The 26984-nt window shown below is 37.7% G+C and overlaps 1 protein-coding gene across 2 annotated transcripts in view; it reads left to right on the forward strand.

Annotated features, from left to right (window-relative positions):
- The first annotated feature begins 1132 nt into the window (after window positions 1-1132).
- The window catches only part of ilk (integrin-linked kinase), a 35687-nt gene continuing 9835 nt past the window's right edge, over window positions 1133-26984 (forward strand). The window contains exons 1-6 of one of the 2 annotated variants that reach the window (XM_066699941.1): window positions 1133-1302; window positions 4517-4808; window positions 17370-17535; window positions 18615-18710; window positions 23182-23278; window positions 24946-25029. In XM_066699941.1, coding sequence (XP_066556038.1) covers window positions 4720-4808; window positions 17370-17535; window positions 18615-18710; window positions 23182-23278; window positions 24946-25029 — 532 coding nt within the window. In that variant the 5' untranslated portion in view covers window positions 1133-1302; window positions 4517-4719. Of the gene's footprint in view, window positions 1303-2731; window positions 2807-4516; window positions 4809-17369; window positions 17536-18614; window positions 18711-23181; window positions 23279-24945; window positions 25030-26984 lie in introns of those variants that run through there. The other variant, XM_066699942.1, reaches the window with a different exon arrangement.

The raw sequence follows: 26984 nt of genomic DNA on the forward strand, positions 1-26984 counted from the left end.
ACATAAAGAGTTTTCTGAAGTAATAGGATCATTGTTTCCTTCCCCCTCCTTTGAAAATTCTTTATCTACTGATGAGTTGGTTGACATGTTTAAATTTCATATAGCAGCTGTTTTTGATACTATTGCTCCAGATAGAACTAGAATTGTTCCTTCAAATCATATGGCACCTTGGTTTAAAAATGCCGGAATGGAGAATTACAAAACTGCAAATCCTTTATGAGATTTTGAAACAGCTTTACTATGACTGATTATGTTTAAGTCAAGACTTAAGGAATATTTTTACAAAATTACTTTCTTAAATGTTTATACATGTCTTTTATGTTTTTATTGTGCTCTGTATTTTATGCTCTGCCTGTGTTATATTCTCTTAATTGATACAACTAATACAATCTTAATTGTATTTTAAAGATTTAGTTTTATTTTCTTGTGCAATGTTTTGAGCGATGTCAGTATGAAAGGTGGTATATCTTGTTTTGTTGTTGTTGTTGTTGTTGTTGTTGTTGTTGTTGTTGTTGTTGTTGTTGTTGTTATTATTATTATTATTGCCACTGTCTGGTAAGTATTTGTTTCTTTAACTCAGCAGCATGCAAAGACTTGATAAAAGAGTCAAACTGGTTCAAATAGGCAAATAATTAGTAGAGATATGTCATTCAGAGCTCACTATGGGATGACATCTCAGCCCGTGAGAACTGGAGGAGGGCAGTCCTGTTGCATTTAAATTATATGACTAAAAATGGTTAGACTTTATAATATTGGGCAGCAATACTTAATTAATTGATATATGAAAACCACAGGAATAATACATTAATATTTGATGCACTTAATCTGAGTTATTATTATTATTATTATTATTATTATTATTATTATTATTATTATTATTGTTATTTAAGTGTGACAAAGAAGCATCTCGATTGAGGGTTGTTTTTCGGATTCAGTTATTCTAAAATCTATTGCCAGAAGACACTTATTTTACACTCCAGCCTATAGGGCGCATACCATTGACAGGCATTCAGAGGTTTCAAATAACAGAACGGTTTACTATATGACTGGAGGCGCCCTATGGTTGTCGTAAGGAAAGTTCCCACAAGGCAAAAGTTTGAGACAGCGCGTCAGTTGTGCAGAGACGGACAGTGCTGTTTCCAGCAGGGCGCGCTGTGATGGAGAATTCAGGCTGCATTCCTCCCCCACGAAAGGAAGATATTTCACAGCAAACAGAGGGTGTGGACGTCGGGGGACGTAAGCAGGCTAGACTGAAACCGTGCGGAGAATCTAAAAAAACCCCACCTTACCTCAAACCTACAGGTAAAGAAACAATTTTCTCCCTTAGGCTTTCTGACAAATCAGATGTATCCTCTCTGGGTTTTCTAATAAATATTCGATTCAGAAGTGTTGTTTGCGTCCGGTTTAGAGAGGGCAGGTTGGAGCGAAAGGAGGGGAGGAAAAACTTAGCATAGTTTTTCTTTTTCTGAGCAGTGGGACAATGATAAAGCATAGAATAAAGCGAATGTACAATTTGATAGAATCCCCTTTTTATTTTGATTGAATGACTTTCGATACAATTTCACGCTACAAGTTTAATTATGTTGGTGCACATATTTGTCTGTTATTAAACCGCAGGGATTGTTTGCTGTCGTGTACACAAGTCACCCATATATCCTAGCCATTTCCATACTATCAACTGGCCAGTATAGTGCGTATATAGTGTGCACTTTGTAAATATGGCATTGTAGCCGAAGTGATTGTGTGGCACTGAGGCGGGCGAGCGTCGTGCAGTGTCCTAGCTCAGCAGTGGCCATGGTAGTTTATGATTCAAAACGATACTATGTTGCTTTAACTTTGCTACATAATTACGTCTAGCTTAATTACTTAGCCCGAGGCTAAGCGATGGGGGGGGGGACACAGTTGAGTGTTTGGCCGCTGAGGGAAGTGGATTTCAATAAAGATTTATCATTCAGTGTTACCTTTCTCCATTACCGATCACCCACTGACCGTATACATACTGATAAACAACCTTTGCTTTAGCATTTTCCCCACTAAACTGTTGGCTGCTTCTATCCCTACTCCTGATTTTTTTTTTTTTTTTAATTTTAACTGAGTGTATTAATGTGTTGTGAGCTGAGATTTCTAAAGTTGATTATGTTGATATAGTTAGGATAATGGCCCTGTTTGTGATGAACGGAATAAATAGATAAAGGAATTTAATCGTATTTGTGTGTTTTAAAATAAGGTTAATTATGGGCACGTTTCATTTAAACTTATTCTATTTGTCAACACCAGTGACACACGCGTACCTTTGTGGTTTTAGACCGTTACATATGATGTCCTTTCCTAACTAATTGTTGTTCATTTTAGTAGACTAATTTGAAGGCAAAAGTTTTTGTTTGTGTTTTTAGTAAAACTGGTAAGTGGTAATTTCTGAGAAGTTGATTGTGTGAAAAACAAACCACGGATATAACGTGTTTAACTAATTGTTCCATTTAATTAATTGATTAGAACAAGTATTACAAAAATAAACACGAAACGTATGTACCTAAGTTTGTAGGTTATGATTGTGAGTAAATTCTGCGAAAACAGTGCAATTAGATGCATCAGTTTTAATTTGAAATTATAGCGGACATATTTGACTTAAAATAAATCTTAAACGTTAACGTACATGGTTTTGCATAATATTGGGTTTATTTGTCACCCCCATTACATTTTCAGATATGTGGCAACATTTGTATGATCAGCTTCGATATAATTTGCTGAATTCTGCGATTCTACAGAATTACACTGCATGAAATTTCTGAACCAAGGAATTTAAATGGTATGTAATTGATAGGATGTGCTGGGTTAGTTTGTGAAAGTTAGGCCTAACAATACCAGTGTTACAAACATAATCGGTGTTTTTCATGACTTGTGCCACAGTCCGGACCCAGCCCCATGAAAATGACATACTGAAGTCTGAAGCCTGCTCAGGGTGTGTTCTCAGCACAGCAGGTCTGAGTCATGATGCTCAAGTGTGTTAATCACAGATGTGAATGGCTCCTGAGCTCCATGCACTGTGACAAATGTTAGCCCGACTTTTTTTGCAATCATATTCAGGGTGGAGTTGGGGATTAATAATTTAAGTTCCTGATTTCATGTATCTCTTGTTAGTTAGCTAACATGGAGATGCGATGCTCTTGAAAATCAGATTTCAAGCTGAATATTTTTAATTCTTATTTAAGCAGTATACCAGGTCAGCATATTTTTATCATCCATCATTGGAATGAGTTTCATTCAGGTTCAGGTTCTGACCAGGGCTCTTTATCTGATTTTGCCTTTATGTTCATGGTAACTTTGTAGAAAACAGCATGCCAGTACTTGGGGTATGCTATTGAGCTGAGCATAATCAGTAAACACTGATTATGGAGACCATTGACTCAAGGGTCATAATAAGAACTTAATTAACTGAAATATCTTTTTTCTTATTTTATTTAAAAGATTCAACAGGCTCCATTTTATAGCCAGAAGTACTCTAACCCTACTTGCTAGATTTCATCATTACACTACTGGTCAATAACCAGAAATGGTACAAAGGTAAGCGGTAAACTGTCAGAGCTTAACAAAAAAAAAAAAAGTTTAGGTTACCAAAAACTGACAAATGTACATTTCAGAGATGTACTGTTACTACACCCTCTTAAGCATTATTTGGCAGTGTTACGTGCAGCTCCTGTACATAGAAGTTACACTGTATTCCTACAATGCGCACATCATTTGAAAGTTTATTCTCTTGGCTACCAGCACGTTTCATTTTCAAGGGGGTGTCTAAAAACCAAATTCACATCAGAGAATGCTTCACATCGTTAGAAAGCAGAGAGTCTCCGCTTTCATGGGATACCAAACCCTTGGCAAACATGGATTTGGTGCCCTTTTAAGGGTACCAGAGGGGTTTGTCAGCTTAAGGGGTTAAATTGTGTTAAACAAAACAATTCCATGATTTCTTTATCTCCAATTGTTTATTCATTCTATGCTTTCATTTTACAGTACATTAAGACATTAAACTGCATAAATTTAAATAAAAACTGGAAAAATGTAGGTGTTCTTAAACGTTAGACCGGTAGTGTAGGAAGTGGTGGAAATGGCTGTGTGATCAATGTCAAGCATCAGTATACAAGCTATAGGTATCTTTACTTATGTATCAATGTACATGTCAGATTTTAAATTAACTACAAGATCCTTCTCCTTACTTTTAGGCCCGTACATTTTTGGGCTCCATAGTATTTCTGTATATTCTGTATCTTTTATCTGAATGTTCTCCTGAATGTTTTTATTACCATTGCTTTAGGTTGGTGTTTGTAAAATGTTATGAGATGACTGGTTTTGAAGTGGTTATCAATTAAGATTATTATTACATTACATTTGCTCTTCTGGTAAATGCTTTCGAACCCAAGTGTGCCTTCCTACTTTGGACTGTATATATTAATCTTGTTGAACAGGTGTGGATTTCAAATTGAGTGGAGCCTGGCAATATAATTACTGTTTTTTGTTCCAGGTGTGTGATGTGAGAGAGGTTACGCCTGTACTGTTGCATAGCCTCTATTGGGATCCCCATTCTCTGCACAGCTCCGGACCTGTGGTGTCCAGCTCTGACTGACAAGGACGTTGTGCATCAGTTTCTCCTTGTAGTCCTGCCCAACCCCTGCACGCTGTATAGAGCCAGGCTCCAGGGAGTGAGGGGAAAAAGGAGACCTAGTGATGGATGATATCTTCACCCAGTGTCGGGAGGGCAATGCCGTGGCTGTACGCCTTTGGTTGGATAATACGGAGAACGACCTGAACCAGGGGTGAGTCTGTGGGCAGAAGGTGTCAGTCAGTCCATGTTATTCAGTTGGATCTTAAAAATAAAGTCAAACACATCTCCTGTCTTTAAAAAATAAAAAATAAAAAATAAAAAATACAGAACTATTCTACATTTTGGGCCTAATTTTCCAAAGTTGGTAAAGGGTTGACTAATGAGTAAGGGCAGTGAGGATGTTTATTTGAGTTACTGTACTGTATTGTGTAACATAAGCCTCAATTTAACTTAAAAATATTAAATGTAACAAACCGAATTCAAACTGCTGGTGTTATTCACAAGTAAATCATTTTTCAACTTTGGATAATCAGACTCCTTGGCTTTCTTTAAGGATATAGCTTAACTACACTAAGGCTTTTATTATAATTAAATATAGTCCACATTGTTTCTTGTTAATAATTATATAGTAAAGTTAGTCAAGAAGCCTCAAAGGAAGATGTAAAAAAATGTATAAGACAAAGAAACCTTAATCCATTGGAAATGTTGTTCGTACATTTAACAGCTGTGGAATGCAACTGTTTGGTCATTAGGCTATGAAATAATCCAGTAGATATAGCGTTTAAATATCAGTTAATTAATTTAATTGTAGATGTTTCATACAGCCAAGACTGTAAGGTAAACCTATAAAATCAAAATTGGAAACAACCAATGATTTTAAAACATTTTACACGCATTCACTTGGGTCTGCTTAGTGTTTCTATTTCTAGGGAGTTTTTTTGCATCTTTATCTCACTCCTCTTTAATGTATTTTAGGATCTTTGGTTTGTTTTGTTATTTTTGTTAAATGGCTGTCTATCATATCTGAGCTAAATGTATCAGTACCATGATTGTCTGTCAAGATTAGGGGAAATGAAATACTTGGCTGGTAGATGTTAACTTTATTGTAAGCTACAGTTGCTCCATAAAGTATTCACCCCCCTTTGGACTTTTCCACATATCCATTGTTACAACATGAAATCGGAATGGATTGTGCCACTGATCAACACAGAAAATGTCCATAATGTCAAAGTGAAAAACATAATCTGCAAATTGTTCTAAATTTATTACAAAAGCAAAACCAAAAATAATTGAATGCATTTGAGCTGTGGTGAAACCAATTGTCTATGCAATTAAGGTGTGTTGCATGATTTCAGGTTAAATACACCTGTCTCTGAAATTTTCTGTTTTCTATTTGTAGTTTAGAACAATTTGCAGATTATGTTTTTCACTTTGACGTTATGGACATTTTCTGTGTTGATCAGTGGCAAAACATCCTGATTTAAAATCCATCTACATTGGCAAAATTATAAGATCTACTGGAGGTTGTTCAGCCATTCTGGTTCATTTTGTAATTAACTGACCTCAGAATTCCACCTTCCACCAGATTTCTTCATAGAACTTTAGCTAAGGTAAAGTGATTTGGTCCAGACCCACACAACTATGTCTAAAGAATTCTTATTTCATCCCTAAAAAAATGTGTTCTTAATTTCCCACTTGTGACCTCTAGTGTGTGAATACAATAGTGTAGGATTGTTTACATTAAAGTATAGATGAACCTGACAAGTTGTAAGAGTTTAAATATAGCTGTCCTGTGAAATAATGAGTGAGGACCCATGACTGTTACTTTTCAGTTGCATTCAAAAAAACAAAAAGCTGACAAAGTAGTCTTATACAGTGGGGGAAAAAAGTATTTGATCCCCTGCTGATTTTGTACGTTTGCCCACTGACAAAGAAATGATCAGTCTATAATTTTAATGGTAGGTGTATTTTAACAGTGAGAGACAGAATAACAACAAAAAAATCCAGAAAAACGCATTTCAAAAAAGTTATAAATTGATTTGCATGTTAATGAGGGAAATAAGTATTTGACCCCTTCGACTTAGTACTTGGTGGCAAAACCCTTCTTGGCAATCACAGAGGTCAGACGTTTCTTGTAGTTGGCCACCAGGTTTGCACACATCTCGGGAGGGATTTTGTCCCACTCCTCTTTGCAGATCCTCTCCAAGTCATTAAGGTTTCGAGGCTGACGTTTGGCAACTCGAACCTTCAGCTCCCTCCACAGATTTTCTATGGGATTAAGGTCTGGAGACTGGCTAGGCCACTCCAGGACCTTAATGTACTTCTTCTTGAGCCACTCCTTTGTTGCCTTGGCTGTGTGTTTTGGGTCATTGTCATGCTGGAAAACCCATCCACGACATCCACGACCCCTTTTCAATGCCCTGGCTGAGGGAAGGAGGTTCTCACCCAAGATTTGACGGTACATGGCCCCGTCCATCGTCCCTTTGATGCGGTGCAGTTGTCCTGTCCCCTTAGCAGAAAAACACCCCCAAAGCATAATGTTTCCACCTCCATGTTTGACGGTGGGGATGGTGTTTTTGGGGTCATAGTCAGCATTCCTTCTCCTCCAAACACGGCGAGTTGAATTGATTCCAAAGAGCTTGATTTTGGTCTCATCTGAACACAACACTTTCACCCAGTTCTCCTCTGAATCATTCAGATGTTCATTGGCAAACTTCAGATGGGCCTGTACATGTGCTTTCTTGAGCAGGGGGACCTTGCGGGCGCTGCAGGATTCCAGTCCTTCACGGCATAGTGTGTTACCAATTGTTTTCTTGGTGACTATGGTCCCAGCTGCCTTGGGATCATTAACAAGATCCTCCCGTGTAGTTCTGGGCTGATTCCTCACCGTTCTCATGATCATAAATGTGTTTTTCTGGATTTGTTTGCTGTTATTCTGTCTCTCTCTGTTAAAATACACCTACCATTAAAATTATAGACTGATCATTTCTTTGTCAGTGGGCAAACAAAATCAGCAGGGGATCAAATACTTTTTCCCCTCACTGTAGGTGAGAGGTGGTGTTCTCTGTAGCAGTAGGTTCTCTGAATGTCAATATATATATATAAATTGTGAAATAAATGGTTGGATACATTCCTTCTTATTGTGTGCTGTTCAGTTAGGATTAGTCACCGCACTAAACTGTGTGAAATACACTCACCTAAAGGATTATTAGGAATACCTGTTCAATTTCTCATTAATGCAATTATCTAACCAACCAATCACATGGCAGTTGCTTCAATGCATTTAGGGGTGTGGTCCTGGTCAAGACAATCTCCTGAACTCCAAACTGAATGTCTGAATGGGAAAGAAAGGTGATTTAAGCAATTTTGAGCGTGGCATGGTTGTTGGTGCCAGACGGGCCGGTCTGAGTATTTCACAATCTGCTCAGTTACTGGGATTTTCACGCACAACCATTTCTAGGGTTTACAAAGAATGGTGTGAAAAGGGAAAAACATCCAGTATGCGGCAGTCCTGTGGGCGAAAATGCCTTGTTGATGCTAGAGGTCAGAGGAGAATGGGCTGACTGATTCAAGCTGATAGAAGAGCAACTTTGACTGAAATAACCACTCGTTACAACCGAGGTATGCAGCAAAGCATTTGTGAAGCCACAACACGTACAACCTTGAGGTGGATGGGCTACAACAGCAGAAGACCCCACTGGGTACCACTCTTCTCCACTACAAATAGGAAAAAGAGGCTACAATTTGCACAAGCTCACCAAAATTGGTCAGTTGAAGACTGGAAAAATGTTGCCTGGTCTGATGAGTCTCGATTTCTATTGAGACATTCAGATGGTAGAGTAAGTATTTGGCGTAAACAGAATGAGAACATGGATCCATCATGCCTTGTTACCACTATGCAGGCTGGTGGTGGTGGTGTAATGGTGTGGGGGATGTTTTCTTGGCACACTTTAGGCCCCTTAGTGCCAATTGGGCATCGTTTAAATGCCACGGCCTACCTGAGCATTGTTTCTGACCATGTCCATCCCTTTACGACCACCATGTACCCATCCTCTGATGGCTACTTCCAGCAGGATAATGCACCATGTCACAAAGGTCGAATCATTTCAAATTGGTTTCTTGAACATGACAATGAGTTCACTGTACTAAACTGGCCCCCACAGTCACCAGATCTCAACCCAATAGAGCATCTTTGGGATGTGGTGGAACGGGAGCTTCGTGCCCTGGATGTGCATCCCACAAATCTCCATCAACTGCAAGATGCTATCCTATCAATATGGGCCAACATTTCTAAAGAATGCTTTCAGCACCTTGTTGAATCAATGCCACGTAGAATTAAGGGGTCAAACACAGTATTAGTATGGTGTTCCTAATAATCCTTTAGGTGAGTGTATGTGAACATGACCATGATGACAGCTATATGTTTAGACACCCTGAACTAAGTAGAAACACTATAGAATATAGTTCTTCAGTTGAGTGTTGTAGTGTGTAAAAGGCCCAAATTTTGGGCCAAAGTTGAAGTGAAGGCTTTTCGTGTTGCTGAAAATATGTAATGAAAGGTTAGACAACTAGAACTTAATGTTGATGATTTTTTTTTTTTTTTTTTTTAAGAAATATATTATTGTACTATATATCATAGTACATCACTCTCCCTTAAGTTGTTTTAAAATATCAAAAATGAAATTTATCAGAGCACTGACATTGATTTTAAAAGGCAAAATGCTGGAGATTTAATATTTTAAATTCATCCTTTGCATAGTAATATTATTTAACAATGTACACATTAATTGCTGTTAAGCTTTACTTTGTGCAAGTAATTTAAGTAATATTGCATATTAAGATTTGCATACAGAAAACACCAAAATTCTGTAATGATGTTAAATATTGTATGCCAGTAATTATCTTCAATCCTAATGAAACAATATAACACAGTATTTGTCTGGCTTCCTCAGCATAATACACCATCGTATAATTATCCATTATATTAAGTGGTGATTGAAGTGAAGACTGTATTTGGAATGCACCACTACATCTTTAAATCATGGTATGTCTTGTACATTAAATACATTTTGTAGTTCAAAACTAGTCATGATTTAAAGTGGGTGAAATAAGGCCATAAAATTGTTTTCCATCATCAATGTTTTGTATGTTGAATGAATTAAAAACAGGAAATACAATTTCACTTTTAGCAAAATAGAAAGTTTTTCTTTACTTACTAATCACATTTAAAATGCTAGCCAGGTTTAGCTATAGACTCAATAGCTATTGGCCATTCACCCTCCACCCCCTCACACATTTTTCTTAACTTAAAAGTGCTAATATTTGCAGGAGGGAACCTGTATTAGTGTCTAATGCTAAGCTCAGATTGCCCTAGGATAGGGATGTAGGCTTTACACAGACTGGTTGATGTCAAATCCCTTTGCCAGCAAGTAGTGCGTATTGTCATTGTCCAATGAAATGTATTTTGAGTTAAAGAGTAACTTACAGATTTGATGCTTATATTATGATATTCACTATTTAATGGTTCAGGTATTTGTAAGACTACTCTCTGGCTGTTTGTAAGAGTGTTTTCCTCTTTAGCTGTTGATACTGACAACGCAAGTGGTATGTCACCTACAAGTTGTCAGAATTAATCTGGAATGTAGTGTGTGAGGGGAAATGGCACAGAGGAGATTTACTTTACTTTCAGAAACAAATACACAGCATGACAAATGACATGCACTCAATGAAATAAATGAAGCCCCACAAGGAATGCGTCCAATACTTGCATACATTCTGTAAAACCCTGCCCAACATGCTTCTGGGACCTGTTTTGGTTATATGTACTATAACTGTAGGAAAATAGTTGGACTGCCTGAGATTTGTATAACTTCAACATATATAAACATGTTATATTCATGTTCCTTACCAAATCAAATATAGTATCTTGCAGTGTGGGGATGGATATTCTTTTGTTTCTTAGTGGAAGAATAAGCAAAAAAAAAAAAAGCAAGTTTGAGCTTAAGGACAAGCCGATGTTAAAATCATGTAGGAGTATGCTCTTTTAAAAATACATTGGATGATCTACTTGAATTGGAAACCAGGAACCCCCCACACTGAGACACCTGTAATTTTAATGAACCCTTGTTTTGTTGAGCAAGACTAAGATGCACCTGATTGAGCTGTGGTGAAACCAATTGTCTTTTAGAAGTCATGTAAATTAGTTGAATAGAGTCCAGCTATGTGCAATTAAGGTGTCGCATGATTTCATGTTAAATACACTGTCTCTGGGAGGTTCCACAGTTGGTTAGTAGAATTCCTAACAAAAACTACATCATGAAGACGAAGGACCATTCAAATCAAATCCGAAATAAGGTTCTTCAAAAGCACCAGTCAGGGGTAGGATATAAGAACATTTCCAAGGCATTGAATGTCCCCCTGAGCACAGTAAAGTACATTCTTAAGAAATGGAGCGAATACGGCACAACTGTGAATCTGCCTAGATCAGGCCGTCCTCAAAAACTGAGTATCCAGGTGAGAAGAGCATTAGTCAGGGAGGCCACTAAGAGGCCTATGGCAATGAGTTAATCTTCCACATCTGAGCTGGGAGACACTGTGCATACTGCAACAATAGCCTGGGTGCTTCACAAAAGTGGCCTTTATGGGAGAAAAAAAAACTCGCATCACATCTTGGCTAGAGTTTCCAAGAAGGCATGTGGGAGACTCTGAGACCAAGTGGATTATATGGTCTGATGAGACCAAAATAGAGCTTTTTGGCCTTAAGGCCTAATGCCACCTAACGCTGCACATCTTCTTGAGAACACCATCCCTACCGTGAAGCATGGTGGTGGCAGCATCATGCTATAGGGATGCTTCTCTGCATCAGGGCCTGTAAACCAGCAGTTTGAGGGTGAAAACGGTAAGCTCCATTCACATTGACACTTATTTCTCTCCTGCTCCAGTTGAGATCTTGGTCTGGATTCAAATGGCAGCCACAACAGTCCTGTATAAGTAACAAATTTAGACACTTTTGCTGGAGATTGTAATGTAACAAAACTAGAAGGTTAGAGACACCATGAACTAATGAATCTGTGAGGATAGTTATTGAAAATGCAAAGATTTACAGAGGTTAGTGGCTTTAAAAAGTGCATAATCATCAGAATACTGGGACTGCCTGATTGCTCATGCATTTTTAGGTTTTATTAACATTTTGTAATCATGTTTGGTTTAGAAGCAATGCTGCTTAGTGGTATAGTGACCTATATTTTTTAGCCTTTGTTGTTCCTCCTGGGCACATGTGATGCAGGTCAGAGCTGCTAATATTTCTCAGTCGTGTGTACGAGTGGCATGCAGTATGCAGGCCATTAGCTGATTGCTTGTAGCCTCCCAAGGGACACTGCTAGGATAGGAGGGACACATCTCTGCTCTACCTTCCTCAGTGCAGGAAGCTAAGTGGGATGACTTTACACAGTGCTGTGATTAGCCTGGGTCAGCATGCCTCTGTGGCGATATGTAATTGTGGCTGGGAGAATGTGTGTGTGTGAGCAGAGGGTGGATTGTAACATCTCCATACATGGAATAACAAGCAAGGTTCCTGGGAATTCTGTCCACATCGCACCAAAAATGAAGAAGCAGGAGAGAAGGAGGAGAAGGATGGGGAGGAGGGGGGAGTGGGCTTGTTAGTTTGGCATAGGCAAAGCAAGGTGGAGGTGGAGTTGGGGGGTTGGTAAAAGGGAAAGCAGAGATCAGGCTTATTTGATCAAGCTTATTTTTTCATGCTCACATTCCCCATTTCTTTTTCTCCACTGTCTTTAGAGCACAGCCACTTCCTTTAACTCCTTCCCTCACGGAATTTGATAAAGAAAAAGGGCTTTTAAGAAGGCAAATTAATTTGTTCAGCTTATCTCTGAGGATTTCCTGTATTGCACTTTGAAGTGCATGATAGCTAAAGGATATCTTCTTTTTGGTATATTTTGTTTTAATCCCCTGCTGTTATTGCTGATCTTTCAAAATATCTAGCAAAGCCCTCTCTCAGATCTAAATAGTTTTAATAGTAGACATCACCCAGTTTGATATTCAGTCAGTTTGTTCAAAGAGACAAACGTATAGCGCTGAGTGGTGTCTGAGGAGTTAACGAGAGAGTTTCGTAAAAGGACACCGAAGGCGAGAGCAGAGAGAGACTCCTAAGCATGAAGGATAAATAAAGCTAGTGAGTGTGAAAGTAGGTCTCCATGTTTGGTGTGGTAGGTGTGCGGGAGAGGGTGTCTGTTTATATTTAACCTCCCAGTAGGAACGCAGGCTGGGCCGCAGGGGAGACATCAGCCCTGCCCCCGCCAGCTAGGCAGCAGCAGAGAGTTGCACACTGAAGGAATTAATCTGCTCCCTTCAACCTGGGGGCTTGGCCTCAAACACACACGCTGCTTACAAGATGGTGTGGCGTGTGTAGAACAACTTGACCCTCTCTCATGGACCCTTGAAAATCTTTTTTTTTTTTTTTTTTTTTTTAATATATATATATATATATATATATATATATATATAATAGTGAATCTCGAAGATTTGTACGTTGTAGTGCACAAATTTAAATGGACACTCAAAAGTGACTTAGTCAGTTTCCTATTTTAACCCAGCTGTGAGGCAATCTATTTTTATAAAGCTTAGCATTTGATTTCCCCTACGCTCTCTCTCCCATAGCTCTTTACTTTGACTTAACATCTTATCTGCACTTATCAGCATTTACATTCTAGGATGTAAGACCTTATATATTGTTTACTGTATATCTCGTATACACTTGTGTAAATTGTGAGTTTATAAAATGCATCATGCCTTGAATTGCACTGTATTATTGCACTTTGTATTGCGCTTATATTTTGTAAGTCGCCCCCAAACAAGGGCAAGAAATTTGAGTATTTGCTCCAAACCCCTTCAATTCAATCCACCATCTCATGGTGAGTAAGCGACAAACCCACTGTAACTGTCAAGTTAACAGAACCTGCATGCTTAACATGCATGCGAGCAGAACAGACCAGCTTTCTTTTCCTGGAACAAAGACTAATGTGTCAATGTAATATGGATAATATTACTGTATATAGATACATTTTTAGATTTTATTTGGAACACCCTATTTACGGAATCTTCATTTCAATCGGGCATTTCCCTCAAGATATTAGCTTATTCCTTCTTGCACTGCTTTCTTAAAACCATATGACCTTCCTTTTACATATCTCTAAAATCTATAGACATGAAGGATTGAAGCTGCACATTTAGATTTCTACCATAATAGAGTCCCAGTAGTCACACACACCCTGATAGTGAAATACTATAGAAGATTGAACTTGGAAAACAAAACCTGAACACATTATTGGATTCTTCTGGATACGTGTTTTTATTTATTTATTTATTTATTTTTTCTCCCCCCTCCATGGTCTAATTAAGATGGGTTGGTGTGTCCAGTGTTCAGTTTAGTTTCTTAATTATTCAGAGGAATGGAGACCCCACAGTTGTCAGCCAAAGCAGTGCCAGGCTGGGGCCTGCACCGGCACAGTGCTGGGGCAGTGGTCCTGGCCAGTCTGGGGCTGCTCTGATAAACAAGATGACGGGGACTCTTCAGTCCACTGCACTCTTCCGCTTGCCTTCCTGAGCCACACCGACAGCTGAGGGGTCTGAAATAACCTGCTGGTGCCTAGTGACTTGACACAAGCAGTGACTCTGCAGGGTTACAGGCACACTGACAAGGCTTTATGTAATGAAAATTTGACTGTTTTCCCCGTATTATGGATTGGAATGTGTGTGGCAATCTTGATTCAAAGGGCCATCCAGCTAAATGTTTCAGAATCAAAACAAAAGTTAATCAGGATGATTTTAGAACAATATTCTTACATGCAAGATTAGTTCCTATGGTTTATGTAGTATACGGATGGTCTGGTCTGTGGTAAATGAATTGGCAATATTTTCATAAGAGATCCAAGCTGCAGTTAAAATATCCATTAAGTCATTGGAATTTGTGTCCAAATAACATGTATCCACACTTTTTAAATCATATATATTCCATTTTTTAGAGGTGACAGGCTTAAAATGGGTACTGAATAAATTTCTTCCAGACTCACACCAGTGCAGAATGTAATCAAAATCAAAGGCCATTCCATTTGATGTCACAGGTCACTCCATATTTTTTGTTTTAGATTGATTATTTCTCTCTTTGTCCCCATGTAAGTGAATTATTCAGTCCTAAAAATATAAAGTAGTAGTATCATGTAGCAGAAGGACATCAATGTAGTTAAAACCAGTAATGCTCAATTCCTTTTTTAATTTAATTTTGCCCTCAAGTGTCTGTGTGTGGCCTAGTACTAACTTTTGTCCAGCGCCTCTGTATTAAAACAGATTGCAGAGAGAGCATATAATTTTGGCAGACGAAAAGCAATACAAATCTTGAATGTTTATAGATTTACTTTAGCCCTTGGGAATTAAAAACTAATAATTTTAAAGACTCTTAACTTTAAAACTCCATATGGAAGTCCATAATATGGCATTTTGGTGCATTCAAGAGATGAGGCAAGTTCTTGATTCTTGTTTTGAATTTTGCTGTTGGTTTTATATTGCACCACCTTATTACCAATACTCCCAGAAGAAAATAATAACTTTATGAACTGCAGAGACAATGATTCGGCACTAATTTAAATATTAAGCCCTCCACTTATGATGGATGTCATTATAAACAGTTACATAACCTGCATTCCTGCATCTACTGTATGCTACTGTAATTGGTGGACACATTCATGGCTAGTTAGAAGTCAGTTTCAGAAAGAGGGGGGTTGTACAGTACATTATACATCATACTCTAGAATGAAGTGTTATTGGGGAAGTTTTCTCGGGCCATATATAGCAAAAGAAGCACTTGCTGTCTTCCTTCCGTCCTCACTGAGTTTCCTTCTGCTGCTGATTAAAAAAAAAAAAAAAGGTTCTTAAGGTTTTTTTTTTCTTTTACAGAACCATCATGCTTGCTTGATTTACATTTCACCATTTATTTTAAGAAGGGAAGCCATTACCACAACAAAAATATTGCGCTTTAAAAGTGAATAAGTTTTTTTTTTTTTTTCATGGTCCGAGATGGGTTACATTTGAAAACTTTCAGACGTGGGGTATTTATGTTTGTCTCTGAATTAGTAGGTGTCAATCCTAAAACACCATGTTCTTCTTCAATGGTTTATGTAGTAGAATTGAGAGTGAGACGTCTTTGAGTTACACACTGTTAGGGAAATGAGTCCTTAATCTGACTTCAGATTTTCTTCAGATATGATGATGAAGTATTTTAACATGCCTTTATCCAAAGTGACTTTTATGCAGACTTTTAGGTTTCATTTCAGAATTGGGCAGGATGCCGCCAATATTGAAGGGGATGCTGTCAATATTGGGGGGGATGTGTCCCCTACACCTACAGAGTCAGGTGTATCCGCTACAGTCTGAGCTTCCTGCTCGGAATTCGATCCAAGTACGACAGGGCCAGTAGAGTGTTAAGCCTGCTATGCCACGGGAGACTTAACACTGGACTGTTATTTTCTAAGGGTTACGTCACTTGTAACATGCTCATATACCGTATGAGCCCCGTTGTGGTGGGGTGGGTGTTGCAAAAGGTGACTGTTCCTATAAAAAAAAAATATATATAAAATGTGTGTGTGTGAGAGAGAGAGATGATAGATGGATATCCCCCTCTAAGCCTGTGGCTTATCTCCCAGCAAGTTTGGAAAGTCCTAGAGTAACATTCACAATTTAAAAGAGTTGGCCTGTTTATTTATGGACCTTCTGGCAATGCATTCTCAAAGGCAGTCTGGCAATGGAGGATGCTGTTCAGTGTTGGCACGATCTCTCTCCATTGCATGATCCATCTGGATCCAGTGTACCCTCACTGTGGAGTCATTCTTAAGTTTAAGACACAACTTTTAGTTAACATTTCCACATGTTCAGAGTGTCTCCAGGGTTGAGAAATTTAATGGGCTGCAGTTCAAGTCAAGGAGTATTCCTGTTCCTTGCATCCTAGGACATGAAATGCGCTCTCATACACGAAGTCCAGCCAGACCAACAGGCACATATAACCACTTATTTCCATTACTTGAACAGTTACCTTTTTGCCTTGTGTGTGACTTTCGTCATTGGTAAGCACTCTTAAATGGGATCAATGTGTTTTGTATCTTAATGACATGCACAAAATGTGATGTATTTTCCATGCATCTGGCTTTTTTGCACTGATTAGCTGATTAACTGAAAAATTTGTATTTCTCACACAGCATTCTTGTAAGTGGTGGTAAATTTAAAATGCTACGCCAGTGATACTTAGACTTCAGTGTGTCAAGAATCAAATCGGCAGTACCATGTACTGTGGTGATTCATATTTAAACCGTATCATGGCAGATAATTTATATTTATAGTAGCACTACAACTAGCTGTGGGGAAATGTACTTTTAAAAATCTCGGTATTGCTTCTAACTGAAGTACATCACTATCACAGTGCTTTAACATATCTGCTCCAACTCATTGCAGCCCAAGATATTAAACACCCAGACTTGGGTTCAGGAAGAGCAAGTGGATATATATATAATTATTATATATATATATATATATATATATATATTATATATTGTATATAATTATAAAATAACTGGAAGTTTAGTTAAGTAATTGAAGCTCCAGTTCGGAATAAAAACCGATAAGGCTGACGCCCCCCAGTAACTGAGTTTGTGAACACTGGTCTGAAGGGGCCGTGCTGATCTCACAGTGCTGTCTCTCTTCCCGCCTGCAGGGATGACCATGGCTTCAGCCCACTGCATTGGGCGTGTCGGGAGGGACGCTCTAACGTTGTGGACATGCTGATTATGAGAGGGGCACGCATCAATGTCATGAACCGTGGAGACGATACGCCCCTCCACCTCGCCTCCAGTCATGGCCACCGCGACATCGTCGGCAAGGTAGCACGCCAAACAACCACCACCCAATCCCCCTGCAGTACTGCTTACACAACATCCCTCAGCACTGACAGGAAGCAGAGAGAGGGCATTCAATGACCGAACGTCACAGATGATAAATAGCTGCATAAACTATGATGATGCAAGACTTTAATTCAGTAGTGTTGCACTGATATTAGCCTTTTAAGGAGAGTGAGCTTTAACAATTACATCAGTATTGAAATCTATGCTAGACGATTTTATTTTATACACCCCACACACAATTTCTGTTGTATTTATTTAAAGTAAATTATTAACACCCCTACTTTTTCCTGTACATAAATGGCGGGGGTGGGGGTGCTGCCAAGGTGCTGGGCGGGGGCAGGATGGTGGTGCTGTCGGCTTCTTCTGTGGAGAGGGCAATGTCAAACTGGGTGGGACGATTTTGCCGTACATAAATAACGTCTATGAATGATTGCATCTTTCAACAAGTTGGGTGTGATTTAACACATTTTTAAAACTGAATGATGCCAATAATTGAGGTGGACAGTTTTAAGAGAACTTGACCAATCTCATTGCTTAATTGTCACGTTTCAAAAGAGAAATGGCAGCCTGGGTCCCCTGTAATCTTGCTCCCCATGTATTGAACCCCTGTTAAAAGTTGATTTATCCTAAATGCTCATTATTGCTCCTTAAGATAATTAAATGGCAGTGCTTTAATAAAAGGCCATAATTCATTCTCCATTGTTTCACTGTTCAGCCTCCATATTGTATTTGTGCCTTGAGTATAATAGTCACTGTAGGAACTGAGCCTCTGCAAATATCTGTATGATATTATTGTTTTGGTTAGTTAAAGTATTTTCTCCAAAATAACTTTTTTAAAGGCTTTACATGGGTAATTCATCATTGATGTTAAGGTATCATAACCTACAATACGCACTTATAACTTTTAGAACCGATAAAAGCAATTAACATGTGAACATGCTGAATGCCTTCAGCTGGCTAGTGAATAATTTAAAGCTCAGGTTTAGCTCCACAGATCTAAAGGTGTGGTGTGAGTGATTGTGCAGTGGTCTTAGGTGCTGTTTCTCTTGTCGTTTTAGCTCATCCAGTGCAAGGCCGATACCAACACTGCCAACGAGCATGGGAACACGCCGCTGCACTACGCCTGCTTCTGGGGTCAGGACCTTGTTGCTGAGGTCAGTGTGCCCTCTAGGCTTCGCCCCAGTATTTTGTCTAATTTAAACCATTTGTTATTTTTCTATAACTATGCAAGAAGTTAACATCATATTTTATTTAAAGTTATTACACACACTATATATATATATATATATATATATATATATATATATATATATATATATATATATATATATATATTATATGTGTGTGTGTATGTATATGTATGTATATATATATATATATACATATGCTTCTTCATGCATGTTTATAATTAGTGTGTGTGTATGTAATTGTATAATTTATATTAATGTATATTAATGTAATGTATGTATATAATGTATATTAATGTATAATTAATTAATAATATATATATATATATATATATATATATATATATATATATATATATATATATATATATATATATATATATATATATATATATATTTTTAATTAATTAATTATAAACATGCATGAAGAAGCAAACATTTTAATTAAGAAAGATTCCTTAAGAAAGGGATCAGGAAAGCAAAGAGGGAAATTAAAAGAAACAGCTCTTGGAGCTGAAACTGATGCAAAGTTTTTTTCAATACTCTACAACTGCAAGAGGTCAATAAAGGAGGAAGTGAAACAGATAAAGTGCAAAACTTGGAAAATGAACAAGATATGTCAAATGTTCTAAATGAGTATTTCACAGAGGTTTTTAGTGAAGAAAAAACTGCTAACATGACACAGGTTAACAATCAGTGCAGTCAAATCCTAAGAGAGATCAGGATAAATGACGAGGAGGTACTAAAGGGACTAGCAGAATTAAAAACAAACATCACCTGGGCCAGATGGGATATTTCCAAGAGTACTTAAAGAAATTAGGGAAATGATTTATAGCCCACTAAGTAAAATATTCCAAATGACACTTAGAACAGGGGATGTGCCAACTGATTGGAAGACAGCAAATGTCATACCAATCCACAAGACAGGGGACACAATTGAGCCAGGAAATTACAGACCAATCAGTCTCACCTGCATCACTTGTAAAATGTTGGAAAAAATTATTAGACAGAAAATAGAGGAGCATCTTAATGAAAACCATATTCTTGGAGATAGTCAACATGGGTTTAGATGAGGCAGATCATGTCTTACTAATTTGTTTGAATTTTTTGAACATGCAACTGCAGCTGTAGATCACATGAAAGCATATATGATATGATCTACTTAGATATTCAAAAAGCTTTTGATAAGGTTCCACACCAAAGACTGATCCTCAAATTAGAAGCTGTAGGCATTCAAGGTAATGTAAGTAGATGGATTATGAACTGGTTGATGTATAGGAAACCGAGGGTGTTGATAAGAGGAGTTGCTTCTAACTGGAGTGAGGTTTTTAGTGGAGTTCCACAGGGATCAGTATTAGGGCCTTTTGATTTTTCTAATCTATGTTAATGATCTGGACTCTGGGATAGTTAAACTTGTCAAACTTGTAAAATCTCAGCAGCACAGGTTATTCAAAGGGACTTTGATAATATTCAGTTGTGGGCCGACACCCGGCAGATGAAATTCAATGTGGACAAGTGCAAGGTATTACATACAGGTAACAAAATAATTACACTATGGGAGAAATAGAACTAGTTGAAGTAACGCATGAGAAAGATCTAGGAGTCTTCATGGACTCCTCATTGTCTCCAGCCAAACAATGTGGAGATGCAATAAAAAAGACAAACGATGTTAGGGTATATTGTAAAAAGTGTAGGATTTATAAGGGACGTAATGTTAAGACTGTACAATGCACTAGTTAGACCTCATCTGGGCTCCACACTTCATGAAAGATATTGCTGCTTTAGAGGCAGCGTGGGGACTTGATTCAAGTCTTCAAAATCATGAAAAGCATTGACCACATCAAACCAGAGGAGCTTTTCTAGATCAGCAGGGACACACGGACCCGAGAACACAAATGGAAATTGAGCTTCAAGGCATTCAAGATGGCAAACGGGAGACACTTCTTCACAGAGTTGTCACAATCTGGAACAAACTACCCATCAATGTCGTTGAAGCTGAAAATTTGGGAACATCTAAAAATAGACTGGATAGGATCCTTGGATCACTTGGATATTAATGGACACCAAATCGGCACAATGGGTCAAATGGCCTCCTCTCGTTTGTAAACTTTCTTATGTAATGTTAGTATAGTTGGTTTTCTTGAATGACAACATAAACAAAAGGCACTTAGTGCCCATGAGTTGTGCAGTTGCCTGTGAAAATGTGTGTCATGAGTAGGGATGTGGATTGTTAATTTTATTATTGCAAAAACTGAGTCTTTTAATTTCTGATTTCAACATAACGTATAACTATGAGAACAGTAATATATCGGCAGCAAAATGTCCAACATGTTTTTTCCAGCAACAAAGAAAATAAATAATATACATAAATAAAATAAATATTATGCTTTACACAACAAAAAGAAAAAATAATCGACAGCTCTTCTTAAGTGTTTTTTCTGCAGAAAAATGAGCATCTCTGCCTTGTCAGGCATGATCCTGAATCGCAACTGGCTGATGGTGTCCCCAGCAGTGGAAAACCCTCTCTGAAGGGGTGGAGGAGGGGGGGGAGGCTAGTCTTTACTCACACACTTTGCTCGTAAATAATTTTTCCAGTTCACACACATCTAATTTTAGGGGCATATGCGAGTGAAATAGTTGCACTGTAGAGCCCTGAATTGGCTTATTATTGTCAACGATGGAGACTTGCTATGAAGTTGGGCTGCGCTCACCATGCACAAGGGCAGCCGGGGTTGGCACCGTTGCGACCCGAAGACAGTCGATGGTTCTGCATTTTCCCTTTAACTGATGCACAATGTTGAGGTGCTTAATCATTGTTGTAGTGTGTCCCCCCTGCAAGAAATTACCTTTGAACATAAATTACATGTCGCTTCCTCCTTATCATTGGCTTTTTTTAAATGTAGCCAAGCCTTTGCCTACGCTTAGTATGTTAAGCCATCCTAGCAAGCAACAAAATGAGAAATGAAGGGAATTAGGGCATGACGCAATTAAATTCTTCTTCGTTTAATTTAAAGGTGGTTGGCAGGGAATTCAATTGAATTTATTAATTTTATTAGACAATCGAGGTATGTTTGTGCACCAGTGATTTGATTTAAATGACATGACTCTTGTCTCTCGAGACATAAGTTAACGTTCCATTATATTACCCACTAGTCTCGATAGCAGTATCGATAAGCTCGGACCTTATTGATCTTCGGGTTTTCAGAAATTTGGAACCGGGTTCTTAATAGAACCGGGTCTCGATCCCCATCCCTAGTTATGGGTGTATTCATAATACTATACAAATATATTAGTTGTTCTTAAGTTCTGCCAAGTTTGTTACAATCAGTTAGCTACCTATAGGCTGTGGCTGTATATTTCATACTGTTATGCTAACACACAGGGCTATATACCAAGGGCAGATTTGAGTAACACAAACGTACACTTTTAATTCTGGAATGCAGTTTAATTCTCCCGTGGAGAAATAATAATGGAAAATCTCACTTCACTTATTAATCAGGATCATGAAGTCCTTTACATGTTATTTTTGTAAATGTGCTGCTCAAAAAAAGAAAGGAAACTAGATGAAAAGGCAGCAAATATCTGGAAGTAACACGTTACATTTTTGTAACAATTACCATATTTGTAAGTGATACAGAAATGTTTTTTTAATGTTTATTCAAATACTTCAAAAGAATATTATTCGAATAATGAAATTTTCAAATTCCCATCCCTAATATATAGAGAGAGATCGGTCTATCTATCTATTGATTGATAGATAGATATGTCTAGTGATTCCAACATCTTGCAGCTGCTATTTAGTGGCTATTATAATCTGTTTTTGTTACCCCGAGACAGTGACACCACACAGATAAACCCAACTTTTAAAAATATATACTATTTAAAATGAATTGCATTAGTTATAATACTACAGTATACTTGAGTCCTTTCGTAATTTTAAAACATTTAGAAGGGACTACATTTTGACTTGTAATGCTATTGTAGATGACTGTGGGCTCCAGGGTTAAACACACAATAGGGCTGATGTTCAAGGGCTGGTGGTCGAAAGTTTACAACGGGAGTTAGCAGGGATTACCTGGACTTTACTCATTACTAGTGATAGTGTCTGGAACCCTGCAGAACTAGATGCTATGAATGTGGACTGTGCCTGTCCTCTAATTGAAACCAAACCCAGCTGACTGTGTTCCCTGGCCTGGAAAGTGTGACAAGCAACAGATGGGACTATGAGAGAGCACGACTTGGAGGATGTGTGTGACTTGCCACCTGTCCCAGACAGGCTATTCATAATATGTTTAGAAAGTGTGTGAGAGAGAATAGAGGAAGGATTCTGAAGTCTTCAAAAACATGTGATCTTTTAAAATCCTGTACTTGATTTTTTTTTGTTTGTTTATTACTAAGCTAAATAAAAACAGTATTTCCTGTCGCTCTTCCTCTTCAGGACTTAGTAAATAATGGAGCTCAGGTCAGCATCTGTAACAAATACGGGGAGACACCCATGGACAAGGCCAAGCCACACCTGAGAGAGCTTCTGAAAGGTGGGTAGTACTGTAGAGACCAGGCTCCTCTTGTCAATCACTGGAACAACCTTTTAACAGGTAGTTCTTGCCTCATTGCAGATAAGTGAAGGCATGATTTGTTCTGTAGAGTTTTTTTTTATTAAGGCTGAGATGATACTAGTGTTAACTATTTATATATTGTTACCACCTCCCATGTAAAACATGTATTAATTGAATTAAGGAAATTGACTGACTAAATGCAAACACAAACATTGATTTAATCTGATTTTGGACCAGTTGGGGTCCAAGTAAAACAGATTGATAAGCTAATCATACCCCAACAATAAAAAGCCTGTTTGTTATGATATTTCACAAGCAGCTGAGAGGATGTTACAGATGACACATTTTCTGTAGAAATTCAAGGGAGGGGACTTAATTTTAAGTAATTATCCAATGATCAGTGTATCCTACAACCTTCATATGAACTCCTTGTACAATTATATCAGTTGTTACCTTCAATGTTTCAGAATACATTACCGAAGGAAGGTTCAATGATTCGTTGGTGCTAATTTGCATAATTTACAGATGACCTGAAAAATGTTTGTGATTGTCAAAACCACAGAAGTTCTGGTTACCAAATGAACCTTCAAACCTTCTAAGACAGCCCTACTTAAAATCCTAACAGAAAATGAAAATTCAATTAACTACTGATAGTGGCCAGATGAATATTTTTAGTCTTAACTTTTCCAATTTACAAATGCTTTTTCCACCTGTACACACTAATCCACAGGCAGCTGTGGCATCAGTTTTAGGAGTATGGTTTTCATCCATTGGAGTGGTTTCCCTGACCTTATAGAGTGAGCTAAAACCAACATGCCTGTGTCCCTTTACAACCGAACAGACATTTGAGAATTAAGATTAGCATTATTGTGCTTTTGTATTGTGAAGCTACCCTTAATTGTTTAGAGGAGAATGGGTAATTAAAGTAACAATTAAATTTAAACATGGGTTATAGTTCTCAACATAGTATTCTCAATAATATTTACCATGCATTGCATATTGCCTGGCAAAATCAAGTCTATCTATCACTTTGTTTACAAAGCCATTAATATTCCACTGGTATTTGGAGTACTGAATATTCTGAGTCATCTAAACGGCATGTCTCAAATATGAGGCTGGATGGATGTTTAATCCTCACTTTTCTGCCTCACTAGCAGTAAAGATATAAATGTACTGTTCTGCATCAGTGCATTGCACTGAATTAAGATCTATCCATGCCATCAGATGCCATTTAGATGGCCATCTAAATGCAAAGAAGGCAAAGAATATTATGCACTTTATTATGCACTTTAAGAAGGAGTTTGAATATCTTCTGTGAATCATAGCAGGGCATCCGTGGGGTCACCACAGCACAAAGATGCCTTGAGAATTTCAGTGTATGTCTGTGGTGTTCATTGTCAGCCATTCACCATGAGGCCTTTTTGGGGTGCCTGTGGTGGCACTCTGGTGGTTCTGCTTTCTGTGTACCTGCTCTTCTCCCATTGACCGTCTTCACACTGATCCTTCTGTGTCCCCATCTCCTCTCACTGACTGCCTCAGTAACTATCCTCTATTATACCTCTGTAACTCTACATGGTGTCCTCCTCGCCAATCTAATCTAATCTAATCTGATCTGATCTGATCCACTGACTTTCTCTCCCCCCCAGAACGTGCTGAGAAACTGGGACAGAGCCTGACCAAGGTCCCCTATAAGGACACGTTCTGGAAGGGCACCACTCGAACACGTCCACGTAAGTTTTCACTTACTTAAGTTTTCACCCCTGCCCCTCTCAGAGGGCCTTCCAATCCCAACCATTCACAGCTACCAGATTTTCACCAAGAGATTGTGTTCCATTGACATTTAGGAAAACAGACATACCACACTTAGCACAGATTAGTTATAGCACAAATGTATTAAATAGAGGGAGTTTGATTTGTATTATTAATTTGTCAAATCAATATACAGTGAGGGGAAAAAAGTATTTGATCCCCTGCTGATTTTGTACGTTTGCCCACTGACAAAGAAATGATCAGTCTATAATTTTAATGGTAGGTGTATTTTAACAGTGAGAGACAGAATAACAACAAAAAAATCCAGAAAAATGCATTTCAAAAAAGTTATAAATTCATTTGCATGTTAATGAGGGAAATAAGTATTACTGCAAACTGTTATTTGCTTATTTGTACATGAAAATGTAAATTATTGCTTTACACACACACAGCTCTGGAAAAAATTGAGACCACTCCCAGTTCAGACATCAATGTTAAGTGGTCTCTTAATTTTTTCCAGAGCTGTGTGTGTGTAAAGCAATAATTTATATTTTCATGTACAAATAAGCAATGTGGACAGTAGGTGGTAGAGTTCAGCACAGTTCATTTAGTATAATTTGGTGCTTCTGACACGGTTGTCTTTCTGGCAATTTTGTTTTTACAGTATAACGGTTCAAGAAAGTGTTAATATTGAGCAGTGTTTTCTGTTTTCATTTAGAAATAAGGCACGTTTTTTAACATTTGTATTTATTTTGCTTGCATCAGTTTTCCAAGATGGATGAGTCAAACACTTTTCTTTGCCTCTATATACACAGCCTCTGTACAATAAGAGGAAATCTATAAGTCTAACCTCATAATAAAGTGTAAAGTTATTTTTGCATTGACATTTCTTTTTCTGATGTATGTCTTATGAGCTTATGTCTTATTAGTTTTTTATAGATGGACTATTAGCCTCACAGTATTGCCATCAGGTTAGCCATATCACTTATGGGTGTGGTTTTCTCAACCTGTTTTTTTTAACCTGTATTTCAATTGTTATCCTCCAGGGGTCACTGCAGCCACTCAGAGCAAATCTAATCTAAATAACAATTAGGAAGTCAATTTTAAATCAATGAAAATTAATTGAAGCTCAGAAAAAACAAAAAATGCATAGTGCTTGAATGGACATTCAGTCAGGGGATGCAGGATTCCATGGGATGCCAAATACCAAACACCTCTATGGGGGAGGAGGGGGACAAACTGTTGTAGTTCTGTAGCCCATGTTAACAGTTTCACCTTTAAGAAAAAAATGAAAAACTTTATTCTATATTTTAACTGCGCTTAAGTGTAAAAAACTTAGAAATGCTTATAATATATTACTTCAATTGTGTTTTTAAGATTTTCATCTGCCTTAAATCAATTTAACCTCTCACCCTAATCTTAGTGAATGCCTTCATTTACTGTGGACTGACTGTTATCCTAAATGTTAAAACCTGATGATAAACTTGTAATTTATTTAAATTGGATAAGTTCCTATGGTCTTCTGAATGCCTAATTAAAATGTTTCTTTGCAAATTAAAAAAAATAATATGCAAGATCCAGATATGGCAATTAATTAACCCAGCCTTGAACATGTTTTTGACATGATCTTAGTATTTGACATAAGAATACTTGTTATTCTGAGCCACAAATGTAATATATTAGGATGTTCCTCTGTAATTTGAAACGCTCTATGTATTCTTGGTGAACATTTTATTTAATGATGCATTCTGTAATACTCTGAAATACAGCTAATGCAATGACAGTAACAGTTGCCATATACTGTATCCTCATTGCTCTCACTTAACTGACATGCTAGTAATACACTGAATAATGGAGATGATTAATGTACTACGTTGGGGAGATTGTTTGCCTATTGGTCCTGGAGGACTGAAATATAGATTGTAAAGCCAAGTAC

The sequence above is a fragment of the Amia ocellicauda genome, chromosome 3 (genome assembly GCF_036373705.1).
Source record: "Amia ocellicauda isolate fAmiCal2 chromosome 3, fAmiCal2.hap1, whole genome shotgun sequence".
In the NCBI taxonomy this organism is placed as follows: domain Eukaryota; kingdom Metazoa; phylum Chordata; class Actinopteri; order Amiiformes; family Amiidae; genus Amia; species Amia ocellicauda.